The sequence below is a fragment of the Caloenas nicobarica genome, chromosome 14 (assembly GCF_036013445.1).
Source record: "Caloenas nicobarica isolate bCalNic1 chromosome 14, bCalNic1.hap1, whole genome shotgun sequence".
NCBI lineage: Eukaryota > Metazoa > Chordata > Aves > Columbiformes > Columbidae > Caloenas > Caloenas nicobarica.
Window position 1 is genome coordinate 5730077 of NC_088258.1, and position 15971 is coordinate 5746047.

Here is a 15971-nt window from a genome sequence, read left to right on the forward strand (position 1 = left end):
GGAAATGGTTAAGCTGGAAGGGGTGCTAGGTATCAGGAATTCTTCTGCATTACTCCTTTTTTCCCACTATCTAGTCTGGGAGAGCTGCTCCCTCCCGCAACCCCAGATTTGCCCTTTTTTTAGCAGGCAGGATGCGTTAAGATTTGCACAGTGCTCAGAGATAAAAAGCTGCCTGCAAGCACCTACCGGCGCACCGTTAACTGGGGAGCGCTCCAGGTTGGGCTGGAAGCCTGGAAAGGCGTCTGGAAGCCTGGAAAGGCGTCTGCCAGCCCGGACTGACACATCCCCTTCTGCCAGGCCTGGCTCTCCACAGCTGTGCATGGGCAGATCGAGGCAGAGCAAGGGAAGCCCAGGTGAGTTCCTGTGCACCGAGCTACGGCCAGCTTGCCAGGCCAGATTTTTGGCTTCCTGCCTGAATTTTTCAACGTGGTGGCTGGAAGCCATGGCTCCGTCGGTTCCTGTAACGGCCGTAGGATGTAGGAGTTAAACTGGTGCAGCTGTTCCCCTGTAGAGTTATCATTCAAGTGGGGCTGTTTGCAGCGGAGTTTCTTGCTTCTGATGAGGAGCAGCTCTAAGACCGTCTTTTTTTTTTTTTTTTTTTTCTTCCCCCTTCTCTAGGCATTCCGAGTGGCAGAGGAGGAGCTGGGCATCCCAGCCTTGCTGGATGCAGAGGATATGGTTGCTCTGAGAGTACCAGACAGGCTGAGCATCCTCACCTATGTTTCTCAGTATTACAACTACTTCCATGGACGGTCTCCTAGTAAGTACCATATTCCCTGGAGGGGTGGGAAGGAGTTGGGCTTAATTTTGTGTGATCCTTTGCCTTCCTAAGCTTGGAAAAGCAAAATAGACTGCACAGAGACCTTTTGGTACCAAAACTGTTTCAATGGAGGATTTGAACTCTTTACATACTGACCTGTGGTACCACCAGTGCTTTTGGAAGGGCGCAGGGTCATGCCTTGTGTTTAAAACTAGTGCCTTAAAATGTAATATACAATCTAGAATTTCTTACGGTTCAGCCAGACAAGAGCGGTGAAGGCTCCCCTCTGTGTCCCCACCTCAGCTTTCCTTTCTCAAGCACCTCCATCCCCGTTCCAGTCCTTCCCACACTGGAGGGCTGGTGAGAACACGGAGTCTAACAAGGCTGAGCTTGCCTGTGAGGCTGTGCCACAGACCAGCATCTGTGTTAAGGCTTGTACAGAACAGCAGTACTGATATAAGGAAGAGGAAGAAAATGCCCCCTTTAACTGGCATAATTGTGATAGCAATTCTTTCAAACATAAAACAAGCCACAGGGCTGCTAAGGCATTATATTCACATACCGGAGAGTTTATCTGGGCTCATAGGAGCATTATTGTAGACTTGGTTTATATTTGGCTTTAAGCTCATACAAAATGAAATAATACGATAAACCAATTTCACAGGTTCCTCCAGAGGAAACTTTAGAAAGTAGGACATGAATGACTTAACTGGTTAAGGTGAATCTAGATGGAGAAGACAGATATGTATTGAAAATGTCCTACATCTTGGAAAGAAAGCACAATTCACTCTCACAGAACTGCCTTTAATGTTTAAACTCTTCCTTATTCTCCACCTTTTTACACATTTAAGCATGTTTGTTCTCTCCTTCCACAACCTCTTCCCTCCCCCCTCTTCATCTTTTAATTTCTTGTTTTAAAACCATTCTGATTGAAGTCAAACAAATTCCATCTTGTTTGTGCCAAGTGGTGGGAATCTGGGTCAGTTTGGGGCCTTTATCCCCTCCCCTCAGCATCTTGCCCACCACATCATCAAGCACAGCACATTTTTATACTCTCTGGTGTCCCACAAAACGCTCTGGTTGCATTTCTGTTGCTGGGGTGAACGTGCGGGTCTGAAAATGAGCCCAGCCAGGAATGTGCCCTCTCACACCGAGCAGACTCCTAATACCACAGTCGTGCCCTTCGACTCCAGCAGGACCACAAAATAAGCAGGAGGCAGAAGGCCAGAGAGGGTGAGCAGCCAATATTTTATTGAGGTCAGGCATTTACAGAAGAGTAGAGCTGAATCCACCCATCTTTGTGCTGGGCTTCGGGAATTCAGTGAGTGGCACAAGTTGGGAAGTGAGGAGGCAGCTTGAGTACAAACCATTTGCTGGGTTGGCTGTTACCAGTCCTCTGGTCCCTGTAGTAAAGATCCCTGGGTGTTTATTTGGATAGGGAGCTTTTTTGAGAGAAGACTTGTGGGAACAGGGCTTCCTCTCTGCTCCCTACACCCTGCCCAGGCTCCCTCTGTATTTACTGAGAAGGATACAATATCTTTTCAGATGGATGGTCATTTAATTGATCGCTCTTAAAGTGAATCTGTGGCTCAAATATCCCACAAGGAGCACAGAGACATCTCATTCAGAATAGAAAGTAGCACAAAAATAACATCTCTGCAAGACAGATGAGGTGTCTCGTCTGTAAAAACTGTGCATGAAGCCTTATTTCCCAGGGAAGTCTCTTCCCAGGGCATGTGGCATCATTCCTTACTTGGCTGAAGTGTGTTGGGGATTCTCTTTTTTCCACTTGTTGTGAATTTAGAGGCTTTTCTTTGATCTGCAGAGCAAAGAGGATTGGGCATTTGCAGGCTTCTTGTGGCAGGTCATGTTGGAAGCCTGTATGTGTCTCCTCTTACGCATTTCATGTTATCCATCAGGCTTCTCTGGATCTTCTTGTATTGTAAATGACTCCTAAGCCCATGGATTATCCTTACGTTATCTTAAAATCTTCTTTCTTTCTTCTAGTTGGAGGCATGGCTGGAATCAAGCGTCCTTCCTCCGAACCTCAGGAGCAGCCTCTTGGGAAGAAAGCTATTTCGGAACCTCCTAAGCCAGTGCCACCAAAACTGCCTTCTGCCCACCCACCAGCCAGAGCTAAGCCAAAAGAAACCACCCCAGTCACCACAGTAAGAAATGTGTTTTTGAGTGTTCTTTAAACCTTAAATCTCTTCAGTGAGTGAGTGTGATGCTAGTTCAAGGCTCCTAGTGGTAAGGACTTAGTCTCTAAATTTTCTGCTCAGTACAGGGTATTTAATCCAGAGGTCTGGTTGCTGAACAGATTTAGGTGGGAGTCATTGGAAATCCATCAGTCAGCTGGAATTTATCTAGTGGTGAATAGGACATAGAATCATAGAATCATTTCGGTTGGAAGAGACCTTCAGGATCACAGAGTCCAACCATAACCTAACTGTGGCACTAAACCATGTCTCTAAGAACCTCGTCTAAATGCCTTTTAAACACTGCCAGGGATGGTGACTCCACCACTGCCCTGGGCAGCCTGTTCCAATACCTGACAACCCTTTCCGTGAAGAATTTTTTCCTAATATCCAATCTAAACCTCCCCTGGCTCAACTTGAGGCTGATTCCTCTTGTCCTATCACTTGTTACTTGGGAGAAGAGGGTGTCTTAGGACATGGCTATGCTGCTCCTAGATCGTGGGGATGGAGATTTTTGACAGAATGTATTATTTTTTTGCTAGAAAACATTGATTAAATTCTTGGAAACAGTTTCAAAGCAGAGTAGGGTCAAAAACGGGGTGGAAGAAGGGAAGCTTCTCTCTCACCAGAGTAAGGACCCTTCTCAGCTAGTTCAAATCAGACGCCTTTGCACTTCAGTTTCCCACAAGCAGGCAGAACACCCTGGTCTCCTGGCTTTGTGGGAACAAGTTCCCCTTACTTTGTCCTCCTGAGGGCTGTTCTACTTCATATGAGCAATGGGTTAGCAAGAGTAAGAATTTTCTGGGTATCGCTTCTCTATCCTAACCAACCGGCTATTCATGTCGACTGTTCGCCCACCTGGGAGACTCGTAGCCGTGCGCAGGGCCACGGTGCTGGCTGCTCACCCACCGCTTCTCCCCACAGAAAGGGGTCCTGGCAGAGACCGGGAATATCCCCAGCAGCAGCTGCGGGGTCTGCGGGAGCCACGTGCACCTGGTGCAGCGCTACTTGGTTGACGGGAAGCTCTATCACAGGAACTGCTTCAGGTACAGATCGTCAGCGGGTGCACGGGTCTGTGGGTCGCAGAGGGGCAGCCTGGTTCCCTTGGGACTGGAGGGGTGGTGGCATTTGAGGTGACGGAGGACACTTTTGTCAGAGTGGTGGCAGCCTGGGCCTGCCCAGGGGAAACTCCCTGCACAGGTCTGTTTTCAGCCACACCTTTCCTACTTCAGGCCGTGCTGTCAGCAGCTCCAGTTTTGGTGCCTAAGGAACGTTCACACGGGGTCTGCTCACTGCCAGTGCGGTACCGTCACCTTCTCTATGCTGGCGGTGGAATTGTGCCTGCACTCTCAGCTGTGTGTCAGTGGCCTCCCAGTGTTCTGGAGGATGTTTTCTGAGACTTCTGTATCCACAGGTGCAGGCAGTGTTGGAATGTCCTTCTTCCTGGAAGCTACAAGGCTGGGCCTGAGCCCGGTACGTTCATCTGTACCAGCCACCAGCAACCAGACAACATCCAGATCTCTGGTCTCCGCAGCACTGGGAACAAACCTGAGAGTACCCCAGCCCCTACTGCTGCCAGGGCATTCCAGAAAGCGGCAGAACCCAAGAAACCAGAGCAGGTGTTGAAGAAACCCAGCCAGGAGGGCCTTGCTCGTTCAACCAAGCCATCTGTTTCATCTTCTGGAAGCTCTAGCTTCAGAAGTGTAAATACCCCATGGTCCTCTTCAGTGATAAATAAATCAGATGACTGCAAAGGAACCCTGTTGGGAAATAAAACAGATCACCATGAAGGTACCCCATCAGGGCCTCTTCGGACAACCTCCACAACAAAAACACAGCAAGCCCGAGAAAATTTTTTTCAGTCATTAGAGTCCTCCAGCAATAAATCCTCTGACACTAAAAACCAAGATCCTCCTTCTCATGGCCCTGGTAAAATTGCCTCTGCCAGAGCCACTACTGAGGTCAGTCCAGCGACTGCTGAGAAGGATCAGGCACGTAACCGTATCATACAGGCTCTGGCTGGATCAAACACCTCTCTGAACAAGCCAGGAGGACTCAGTTCCACTGGCTCCTCAACGTCCAGCAGGTAAATACTCTTTCCCTTTTTCTCCCAAGATGATCCTTGGGATAACTTGGAAAAGTCCCTGCATCTTTCTTCCCTTTTTCCTGATTGCTTTTTTGGCTGAGATTTAAAGACATGTAGAGGGACTCATCCAAATCTTTGGAACAGAGGCCAGTAAAAAGGTCTGTCCTTTCAAAAATACTTGGTTGTTCTTTATTGCAGTGGCAAGCTTCCTCCCACCAGTTCTCAGTGGCAGAGTCCAGCTCCAAAAGCACAGCCCAGTAAAACAGGGAACACAGCACTAAAACAGGAGAAGGTGACAGACCCTCTGCCCAAGAGCCCGGCTGCCAGCAAACCTGTTGACTCTGTGCACAAGCCAGAGTCAAAAGGCATTAAAGGTGAGGGTGACGGATTCACACGCAGCTCTGCTGGGACACAGCATGCCAGCTGTATGCCTTTCTCTTGGACCAGTATGAATGTGTCAGTGGCTCCTGCACTTTCTGTCTCTACCACCATATAAGAGTTTTCTGAGTTCTGGGCTCAACACGCCTCCATTTTTCCCTGTGCAATTGCTCCCTCTAGCACAGCGAGTTTTTCTTCTCCGATGATCTGCAGGTATTTGAAGTTGTACGAGCTGTTGTCAAACGCTGGGATTGTGGTGGGTTTCAGAGGCTTAGGTAGACTTTCCTAGATGGGAGACCTTGCCAGAACTTCAGGATGATTTTGTGATTGCAGTTGGGGCTCACTCAGCCTCCCTGTCAGTTTTGAACTGAGCTTCCACCATGGTGACTGAGCAGTGGGCCAGGGGGTGATGTTCTGGGGATCCCCCGTGTCTCAACCACCTCCAGATGGCCTGTCTTTTTTGGGGCCAGAAGCAGTGTCTGTCTGCAGTTTGGCTACGAGTTTGTCCTTTTTTTGTCTCTCCCCCCTTCCTGTCCCATCCTTTGGTCTGAGATCTGAGCTGTTTGTGTTCTATTGCAGTTGAACATGCCTGTTCATTTGCACTATGGCTGTGTTTCTGTAGCTGCATAGGTTTTAAAACATTGGAGCTGAAAGGGGCAAAATGCCACCAAGGTTATTTCCTGCCTATTGTATGTGATTGTGTCCATGTTAAACTTGTTGAACTGGTCCTGGTTTGCTGCAATAGCATTGTAATATCTACCCCAGTGCATGGATTTTCTCCTAAGATCCTCCTGAGACTCAAATCGGGCTTGTTTCTTTTTATTTGGTCTGATATTATCTTGCTATGTCCCTTTCTTTAGGAAGCATGAATGTTGGTGAAGACAAGTCTGAGAGCCCAGCAGAGTGGAGATCTCGGTTGAAACCTGTAGCCAGCAAGTGAGTGTCTTGGAGCTGGTGGGTCTCCCTGGCAAGTGAACAGGGATGTCCGTGCTTGCACCTGTGTTTGCTGCTGCAGGTCTGTGTGCACACAGGAGGGAAGAGCTCCTGTGTTTTAATGCTTCTGTTTTCAGCAATTTGATGGAAAAGTCAAAGGCTTTCATTTCTGGGAAGGGAAAGCATATTTCAAATTGCTGGGCTCTGATTAGAAAAGCGTGACCATCTCAGATGGAGTTCCAGCCCAGAATGTCCAGAACTCTTCCTTGGGACCATTCTGCAAGAGGGACGGTTTCCTACCTTTGTCTTTCTTCTTTGCAGAGACCAAGGTGGCTCTAAGAAACCTACTGATAACTCCCAGGTGGGAACAGGCAGCCCAGCACACAAGGAGACAAAGCCAAGTCCATTAGTTGTCCCACCAGCAAAGCAGGACTCTGGTATGAAGGATTAAGCTTTGCCTTCATTTTGCTAGTCAGGCAGGGGACAGGCATTAGTGCTGCAAGGCACACGTGAGGAACATGTTGGTGGAGATGGTGCCTCATGGGATTTTTGCTCTCTGCACCTGCTTTGACCCTGTGGTGCCTTTATTTGGAGACCCATCCTTCCCCAAGGAGAGGGACTCGGTCTTCACAGGGTGCACTCTGCAAGACAGCTAGCAAGATTTTGCTTACTCTTTCTTGCATAACTGTGTAATGGTGAGAAATCCTGGTGTTGGTTCCTGACCGTTTATTCTTCTCCTCCACCCTTCTCTTGTACTCTGGCCTTGTAATCGGTGGTTTCTCCTTGTTTGCTTTGGGCTTGTGCCCCTCGCTATCATCAAGAGAGGAGAACTAGGACTAGAAATTTAAGTGGCTAGTGGCAAGTTCCAATGATGCTGGGCAATAAAGGGATTTTTATGAGATAAGGGTTGAAATTTCTTACCTAAAACCTGTCTGTGCTTCTTAATCCAGCTTCATCTGGTGGATTCATGAAGAAGAAGTTGATCCCCAGCTCAGATCTTATCAGGAGCTGTCAGAATTCACGGCAAGGCTGGGAAGACCCTGGGGGCTCTGCCAAGAAGGAGGAAGAGGGCAACCAGTTGAAGAAAAGCACTATCACATGTAAGGTCTCTTCTGCCTGCAGGGCACTCTCTCTGCACTGTCAGGGAACAGCCTGGGTGGTCAGTGTGGGAGATGTGTCCCTGAGTGTTCTGTGGCTGTTGTCACAGGGGAAAAATCCATGTCATTAATTCTTGTTAGCCAGCTTGGCCTAAGCAGGAACCAGCCAGGCCAGGGAATTCAGTGGGAAGGGAAGGAATTAAAATAAGCATTTGTCAGGGTCACTGCCCTGTCATTCTTTAGACTCAAAGCTATGAAGAGGACCCTCTCCTAATTTGGGGAACTGGGATCTAGTTGTTGTCTCTGTTCCTCTGCAGTCGAGTGGCTTTGGGCAATGAAAGGAATGCACAGAACTGCCAGCCAGGGACTCCAGCTGGCGGGACCCATGGTAGGAGCAGCCAAGGCTGCTGCTTCTTGGACTTTCAAGGATGTCCTGACCAGTTCTGACCATTTTGTCCCTACCCTTAATCTGGTGTCCTACTCCTGTATGTTCAACCACAGCTTTACCGTGTACCTCTCCTCCTTTGCCCAGTTGTCCTTGCTCCTACATATCCCACCACAATGCATATGAAATTTTCTGGAACTAACCTGATGTTTGCTGCTTTCCTGTTTTCTTGGCTTGTTTGTTCTCCCCTTTCTTTGCCCCATCTGGCTCTGTCTTACCCGTTTGGACTAGATGGTCCTCAGAGGAGGGCTCAGCCCTGACTCTGATGTATGTCTCAGAGCAAGCAGGATGGATCCCGATGGCTTGGTGGCCTCATGCTTTAGTATTTGTTAGCATTGTCCTTACCCTGCACCTCTGACAGCTACGGAGCATTCAAACTCCAATTGTGTTGTCTATTTTAAAAGCTTAGCATGCCTCCACTGCCATCATTTTCCCAAAACTTTCCAGCTCCTTTTTCCTCAGGTTCAGCCACAAGATTCAGCATTACATCTTCCCCAGGAAGCAAGCTGTTAAGATAAGGAAGACTGGTTTTATATCCATCTTTCTAAAGCTTAATGATTGCTGTTGGGGAGTGCCCACTACAGGAAACTTTCCCAGCAGTTTCCCCCCATTTTTCATGTGGGTACAAGTCTGCCATCTGAACTGGCTGTTCTCTTGCTGCTGTCGCTTGACAGCCTGAGGATTAAGGACAGACTTGTTGCTCCTCTGTACAGGTCTTTACCTCAGCACTCAGAGAGCCGCTGTGAACAGTCAGCTGCCGTTCCTGCCCTTAATCCCGGGTGTTGCGTGAGGCTGTGGATGGCGAGCGTTTCTGTAGATTGTTAGTTTTCTTTGGCGTAGGTAGTGTTTTCTGTTGAGAAAGGGGACTGCAGGGTTTTCTTGCCAGCTGTCCTACTTCCAGTTTGCAGGCAAGCAGCCAACGCATCTTGTGTCCGTCAAGACAGAACTTGAGGGTGTCCGGGGATCTCAGACCCTGCGCTGGTCAGGAGAGCGTTGCTTTACTCGCTGTTCCCCTCCAGTGACCTTGGTCTTCTCATGATGAGTGGTGCAGCCTCCTGCCTTGGTTGGAGATGCTGCAGAGATCAGCCAGGAGGAGCCTGGAGGTGCAGGGCTGAGCTGGAGGTGTTGCCCGTGGCAGCCCAGGTCCCTCTCAGAGGAATTTTTAAGAAGTGTGAGTTGCTGGTAGTGGACAGGGCAGCAAACCAGCAGCATCCAGAGGGATGAGGAACCTGATGGAGTCCAAGCAGTGCAGGGACAACGCAGCTGATAGCCACATCCACCATCTTCTCCTTTTGCACTCTTCCTAGAAAGTGCAATAGGGCAAGGACTGGGCAACTGGAGATCTGTCCTTGAGCTCCTCTTCGAGTTGCACCGATTGCCAGAGACTCTCGGGAGGCTCCTCTGGTCTGTCTGTCCTGTGTTTGTCCTTGTGTGTGAGCCTGCACCGCTGCTGCTTTTCTTACAGCCATGCTCTTTTGATACTAGAGTTTTCCTTCCTCTCACATCATCCACGTACGCCTCTGTTCTCTCTCTGTGGTAATTATCCAGCCCAGCCCCTCGGGTATCGGAATACCTCACACTCTTCTGTAGTTATCCTTGCAGCACAGTTGGGCAGAGGAAGCTGAGGTGCAGTGGAACAAACACACATTGCTTAAAGATTGATTTTAATAGGTGTCCAGGGCCTAAATAATGTTGTATAGTGGGGCCTAAGGGACTTCTCACCTAGGAAATGTTTTGTGGAAGGAATTGAACCTTAGTTTCTTGAGGCCTGTGCTAAGGTCCCCTAGATCATCTTTGTTTCATCAGTATTTACTGATACTTCTTTGTACAAGAGCACTTAGAGGGGCATTTTTAAGTATATCTTGGTGTTTCCTGTGATAGTAACCCAGTATTTCTGTTCGATCCTTTGGAAGCTTTATAAGGGGTGGCTTTTGCCACAATAAATATCTTTGAGTTTTAACACAATAATGAACATGGAAGTCAATGTTCTCAGTTGCAGGCTCCCGAGTGACACCTGAGTTGGGTGAGTGCCTGTGCCCTGGGGATGAAAACAGCACCCTGTCAACAGAGGATGTCTGAGTGTCCAGCTACCAGGGGTAAATCAGGCTGGGCTGTTCCCTGAGGACACATCTCTTGCCTTTGCCAGGAGTGTCAATGTGTGTCATTAGTGCACTCCGTTGGGTGGCAGGGACCTGTTGTGCTCTCTAGTAGTGTAGGCACTGTCCCACACCACAAAGTTATTTAAAGTCTGTTGTGGTATTCTTTGTTTGTTTTTTCTCGCTTCTAGTTAAACCTTCTGTTCCGAAAAGCATCCAGAGCCCTGAAGCAGTGTCCCCAACCAAGGTATGCCTGTAAATCAGGTGTAAGGAGAACAGGCTGGGGTTGTTAGGTATCCTGCTGGGGTGCCTGCCCAGATATATCTCAGTTTGTCTTATTGGGAGGGTTTATTTGAATTCCCAGGGAAAGGGTGAAAGGTTCTGGGGCAAAGACAAGATGGAGATACTGCTGGTTATCTCCCATGCAGGGGGACAATAGAGATGGAAACGAGACAAAACCAAACCAAATTCTGGTAGACATATCCTTCCTCAACAAAGGAAGGACAATGTCTGTGGATTGACAAGTGTGGGTAGATGTTACCACTCCCAGCGAAGGTCTCGCAGCACCGTAACGCTGCAGTGGCTGCTGCTCTATTGTGAGCAGTCAGCTCTACATCTCGGCTGAGTTGGCCCTTCCAGGATACGGCTCTACAGTTGGGCTCCTGACATCATTTCCCATCCCTGTTAGGGCTGCGACCTCGGTAGACAGTCTAAGGGCACTGACCTGTATTTGATCCTACATTTGTTTTCTTAGCTGCACCCAGACTACCTCCCCGAGGAGCAAATCCAGGAGAAGGTGCGTGACATCGAGAAGCAGCTGGATGAGCTGGAATTGAAAGGAGTGGATCTGGAGAAGCAGCTGCGTGGCTGCGAGGGAGGTAAAGGAGACTGGGGGCCAGCTCTGTGATGGTGGGAAGGTGTGAGGCTCATCTCCTACCCCTGGGCATTCTTGGCTCCATTTCTAGGAGCTCATGCTACATGTGAGACACCAGGTTGCCAAAGGTACCTGGTAAAGCAGGGTAAAGCCCTGGGAATTTTGAACCCACTCTATTTCCTAGCCTATTGTTTGAGCAAGGTCTTGTGCTTATTTGGCTGAAGATAAGGAGTTTTGATAGTAGAAGGCCACTTTCAATTTGGCTTTTGGATCCTAAGCCAGACTGGCTGTCATAGCTGGCTCCAGTTTTGCAGGACTTAATGAATTCATTCAGAATGGCTGAGTTGGGTTGGTCACATGGAAGATGAGCTGGTTGCCCTGTGGCAGAGTATTTGTGAGCAGCTTGCTTGAATCTGGAGTGGTCTTCGTCCTTTCCCTTGTACCCCAGAGTATTAAGGATGAGCTGTTTTCGCTTGAGGTTGCCTGTGGCTCATAGAAGATATCCTAGGCTCTCCCTCAAGTAATTGTGTGTTTAAGCCAGGGAGACTGAACTGATGCAGCTTCTGGAGTCTCACCCTTTGTCTCCTTTGCAGATGAGTCTGAGGATGCCCTCATGGTGGATTGGTTCAAACTGATCCATGAGAAACAGCTGCTGCTCAGACAGGAATCTGAGCTGATGTACAAGTAAGTACAACCAGAAATTCACCCGTCTGCTGGTGCATTCCACCTGTGAGCAGTAAGCAGGGAAGGACAAGGGAACATGGCAGCCCAAAAAAATGATGTGCCAATTGCTGGGATGAGGGAGGGTTTGAGGACGTCTCTGGGAGAACTGCCAGCATCCTGAGGTAGGAGCTGGTGGGCCTTTGAGCACTGATGAGCACCCAGGTTCTGTGATGAGTTTGTGTGGAGGGAAACCTTACACATATGATGGAGGAAGATTTCCCTCGACTCACTGTACCCAGGTGGTCAGCAATGCAGAGATGAGGCTTTAGCACAATATGAGAAGGGTCCAGCCCTGGGGCATGGAGGGGCAGTAACTCATCACTTCTGTGGTTCATCCCAGGATGAAGCAGCAGAACCTGGAGGAGCAGCAGTGGAACATTGAGACGGAGCTGCGACACCTCATGAGCAAGCCAGGTAAGGACCAGCTGCATCGAGTCCTGCTGTCCCCTGGCTGTGTGGAGCCCCTGGCTCTGCACACCAGCCCTGGAGTGTCCTTCAGATCTGAGCGACGCTGCCAGGGACTGCAGCTTCACTCAGGGCATCTCCAGGTTGCGGTGTTGAGCTGTCAGGTTCAGACTCTCGTTAACATCCAGCCCACCTGTGCTTTCTGAGGGCATGTAAGATGCGTTCCTTAGATGGGCTTCCCTTGTCTTGTGCAGAGGAACTGAAGACACCCAGGGAGAAGGAGCGAGAGAAGGAGCTGCTGGAGTCGTACTTGAACACGGTCAATGATCGGAATAATATTGTGGAGTGCCTGGATGAGGACAGACTGAGGTGAGGGGCCTCAGATGGTGGGAGATGAGCCAACACCAGGAATGATTTCTGTTGAACTTCCTCCACTGCCCAGGCTGTAGGGGTGGATGAATGGCTATAATCCAGACTTCTGCTCTGTGAGAGGTGGGTGGTGACCTGTCACCAACCATCTTGTCCTAAATGCTGCTGCCCTTGCTTCCTTGGCAGCCATTAGAAACTGAGATCAGGACTTCAGCTGTGGTCAGTGCTCTCTCACACTAATGCTGCTCTGAGGACAAGGGCTGTGAAAATGTGGAAAGCAGAGAAAGAGAGGGAGAGGCTGGAGATAGGGAGGATGGGAGGCCGTGTGGGAGCTGCAGGAAGACTTTGGAAACATGAAGCCAGGAATGTGTTCATCTGCTGCAGCAAGCGAAAGAACAGCTCCAGCCGGGAGTTGGATTCTTCCCAAGTTCAAAGGAGGACTGCTGTGTCAAGTAGCTGGATTTGTGCCTCCTCTTGCTGAGAGCAGCCTCCATTTCTTGACCTCAGGGCACTGACTCTGGGATTCTAGGAGTGCACAGGCTTTGGGCTCTGGCCTTGCCCAGGCCCAAGGAGATGGCAGCATGTTTGTCCCTCATGGCCATCAGCACCTCTGCAGCACCCCAGGCTACTGGTATCTGAACCTTTATTCATCTCCTGGAGTGTGGTCGTGTCTCACAACACGTTGAAGTTGGATGATTCATAGGCCAGCTGTGGGAAGGGCCTCCCTGCTGTGGTGCTGGACTGCCATGCTCTGGAAATCCCCACACAGGCCCTTGATTTCGAGAGAAGCACATGTGATTTGCTAATGTCTAGGCCTCCTCTGTTTTGTGGGGGGTTTTTTGTTGGTTTTGTTTTGTCTGTTTGTTTTTCCTGCACCCTTCTCAGGGTGTGCTTTGGAGCTCGGTCATTTCTGACCGGGGAAATAACAGTAGTCTTTGCATGGTTTTTAGTGTCTACCACCTTGTCATAAAACATGTCAAAGTTTTCTAATGCCATGCTGTTCCATTGCAGAGAGCGAGAGGAGGACCAGATGTTGGCAGACATGATCCAGAGGTTGGGTAAGGGCCCTTTCTGCTCTTATGGAGCAGCACTGCATGGCACTGGGGCTGTGGGTCTCAACTTACTCTGTATCTGCTCCCTTTCCTGCAGATGGATCTCGAGAGAGCCAGGAGACAGAGAAGAAGAAGAACAAGTTCTCCTTGTCCAAAATATGGAAGCAGAAAAATAAGAAATAAGAAAAAATAAGAGTAAAGCTCAGGATTGATGTTCCTGTGCACAGAGGTCAAGGGAGGGCTATCAAAGGTATGTTCCTTCCTCACTGCTGCTTTTCTGGAGTCGTGCAGGACTGTCATGAGGCTTCTCTGCTCCCTGACATGGAGACTGCAGGTTTGTGGACCAAAGGGACAGTGTGAATCCCCTCTGGCCCTGCTGTGGGGCCCAAGGATACCTTTTCCAGAAGATGGACTTTTAAGACTGTTTTACTTCTTTCGATCTAGCTCAGAGCTGGCTCCAGCCTCGTTGGCAGCTCAGGAGGGCAGAGCTCCATTTGCCCAGCTACTGCTCGAGTCCTGAACGAGCATGTCACTGTGTGTCACCCCACGGTGCCCCACTCCTGTTGGCCAGGGCTCAGCAAGGACACTGCGCTGGTCTGTGAAAGGGCTGTTCTCCCTCCCTTCCTCCCCCCAGCATGTGCTGTGGCTCTTTGGCCAGGATCAGAGACGCAGAGAGGGAGGTGCTATGGGGCAAGAGACATTGAAGATCTTATTACTCCAGTGCAAACTGGAGCTGCGGGCCCCACAGCCGGGGGGAGGCAGAGAGCAGAACCACCTCTGATCTGTGGGGTGGAATGGCCTAGACCAGAGCGGTTCCAGCAATAGTGCTCTGTTTCCAGACCTCCTTTGAGGAGTTGCTGTAGGCTGGTTTTTCAAAGCCATGAGAGGTTGCTCACTGCTTTATTCCCTCTGTGGGGGACATTTGTAGCTTCCTTCTTTTTTCTGACTGCACAGTGAAGCAGGGTTTTCATTGTCTGTGGCCCATTCTACTGAAAATGGACAGGAGTTTTCTTTTAACAACCTGGTGCTAACTGGGAGCAGAAGGGAATGAACAGGTTTGCCTCACCCATGAGTCTTCTGCATGGGACTGATATTTCAGTTCCTGAGGCTCCATCCCTCACAGCTGGCACCCTCAAGGGTGCTGCAGTTCTCCTTGGTGAGACCAGGAGAGTACCAGCAGGCCCTGGGCTGTTGGCTGAGTCCTTCTCTTCCCAGTCAGCCTGGGGAGCAGGGATGGAGACAGGCAGGGAAAGATCAGATTCATTTGTGATGGCTCTGGTATGTGCGGGCTTCCCTCCTCCCTTCAAACCGGGTACTTTGAGGTTTCTCTGTGTCCTGTTCTCCAGCAGGACCTGGGATTTTGCAGGGAGTGAGTGCTGCCCGCTGTGCCTGGTGGCAAAGCAGAGGCGATGCGTCCCTTACCCACGAGGTGGCAGTGGGACTCTCTGTCCCAGGCAGCCGCCCTGGGCACCGCAGGGGTGTGCGCCATGAGGTACCAAGCGCCCGAGGGGGTTCCTGGTGCCTCCCGGGTGTGCTGTGTGTGTGCATGTGGTGGGACACCCTGTACCTGCATATGCTTTTGTCCAATAAAGAATTGCTGGACCAAATCTCAAGAGTCCCAGTGTGAGTTTGGATGTGGGTTACTGGTGTGGGTGCCCTGGTCACTGTGGGTGCTGATGATGCCTCTCTGGATTTCTGAGTGGTAGCAAGAGCTTGACATACCTGGGATGGAGAGACTCACCTGCCAGAGCTTGCAGACCAACTGCAGGTCCTGGGAGAGCGGCAGTGCCAAGGGGTTTATCAGTGATTTGATTTATGTGTCAAATTCCCCTCGGCTCTCAGGTAAGTGCATTTTCTACCTTTCTGATTTAGCATCGCACACATCCACATGCCCTGTGGGCTCCCAGCCGAGCCAGCAGCCTGGGGGAGAAGATGAGAGGCAGAGCTTGTTCTGCCATGGTTATTCTGTGGCACTGGTGACCTGAGTGGCTGAACCACGGTTTCATCAGGTAAAACACTGATGGGAGCGCTGTCACCACACTCATTGCTCCATGTTGGCCTGTGCTCACCCAGAGGGGAAGACAAGCTGTTTTTGGGGCACATGCTGACCACAGGGGCTGACGTCCCGTGTCTTGCCATCTCAGACTGCTTGTTGGGAAGTTTGTTCTTTCCTGGGGCTGTGTGGAACCATGAGGGGAGGCAGAAGGGCCCTTCTCCCAAACCTGGGCATTAGCAGCAAATGCCCAGAATTAAACCTGCCTGCATGGGCTGCCAGCTGAGAGGGAGAGAGCTGAAACCACCTCTGCTGAAGAGAGAAATACCCTTCCTGATGAGTGGGTCCCACCCCTACAGCTGTCCCAGGCTGTCGTTATTGCTGGGCTTTCATCTTTTCAGGCTCAGATTCTCCAGCCACAGAGTTTAGTCTGTATGGATTTAGGGGTGGCGGCGGCGTCCAGACTCATCCAATCCTTCCATCTCCTAGAGGCATGGGGCAGTTCAACCTTTGCCCATCTTGAAGGCAAATGGGAGATGGGTCTACACAGGAACATGATTGC

The 15971-nt window shown here is 50.0% G+C and overlaps 1 protein-coding gene across 3 annotated transcripts in view; it reads left to right on the forward strand.

Moving 5' to 3' along the window:
• Window positions 1–14964, forward strand: part of MICALL2 (MICAL like 2) — a 29644-nt gene extending 14680 nt beyond the window's left edge. For all 3 annotated transcript variants that reach the window (XM_065644804.1, XM_065644803.1, XM_065644805.1), the window contains 15 exons: window positions 619–760; window positions 2768–2928; window positions 3883–4004; window positions 4373–5044; window positions 5243–5418; window positions 6283–6358; window positions 6677–6792; window positions 7306–7455; window positions 10185–10240; window positions 10748–10871; window positions 11461–11551; window positions 11931–12004; window positions 12250–12364; window positions 13376–13422; window positions 13514–14964. In XM_065644804.1, the coding sequence (XP_065500876.1) occupies window positions 676–760; window positions 2768–2928; window positions 3883–4004; window positions 4373–5044; window positions 5243–5418; window positions 6283–6358; window positions 6677–6792; window positions 7306–7455; window positions 10185–10240; window positions 10748–10871; window positions 11461–11551; window positions 11931–12004; window positions 12250–12364; window positions 13376–13422; window positions 13514–13599 (2151 nt within the window). In that variant the 5' untranslated portion in view covers window positions 619–675 and the 3' untranslated portion in view covers window positions 13600–14964. The remainder of the gene's footprint in view (window positions 1–618; window positions 761–2767; window positions 2929–3882; window positions 4005–4372; window positions 5045–5242; window positions 5419–6282; window positions 6359–6676; window positions 6793–7305; window positions 7456–10184; window positions 10241–10747; window positions 10872–11460; window positions 11552–11930; window positions 12005–12249; window positions 12365–13375; window positions 13423–13513) is intronic.
• Window positions 14965–15971: the final 1007 nt, after the last annotated feature.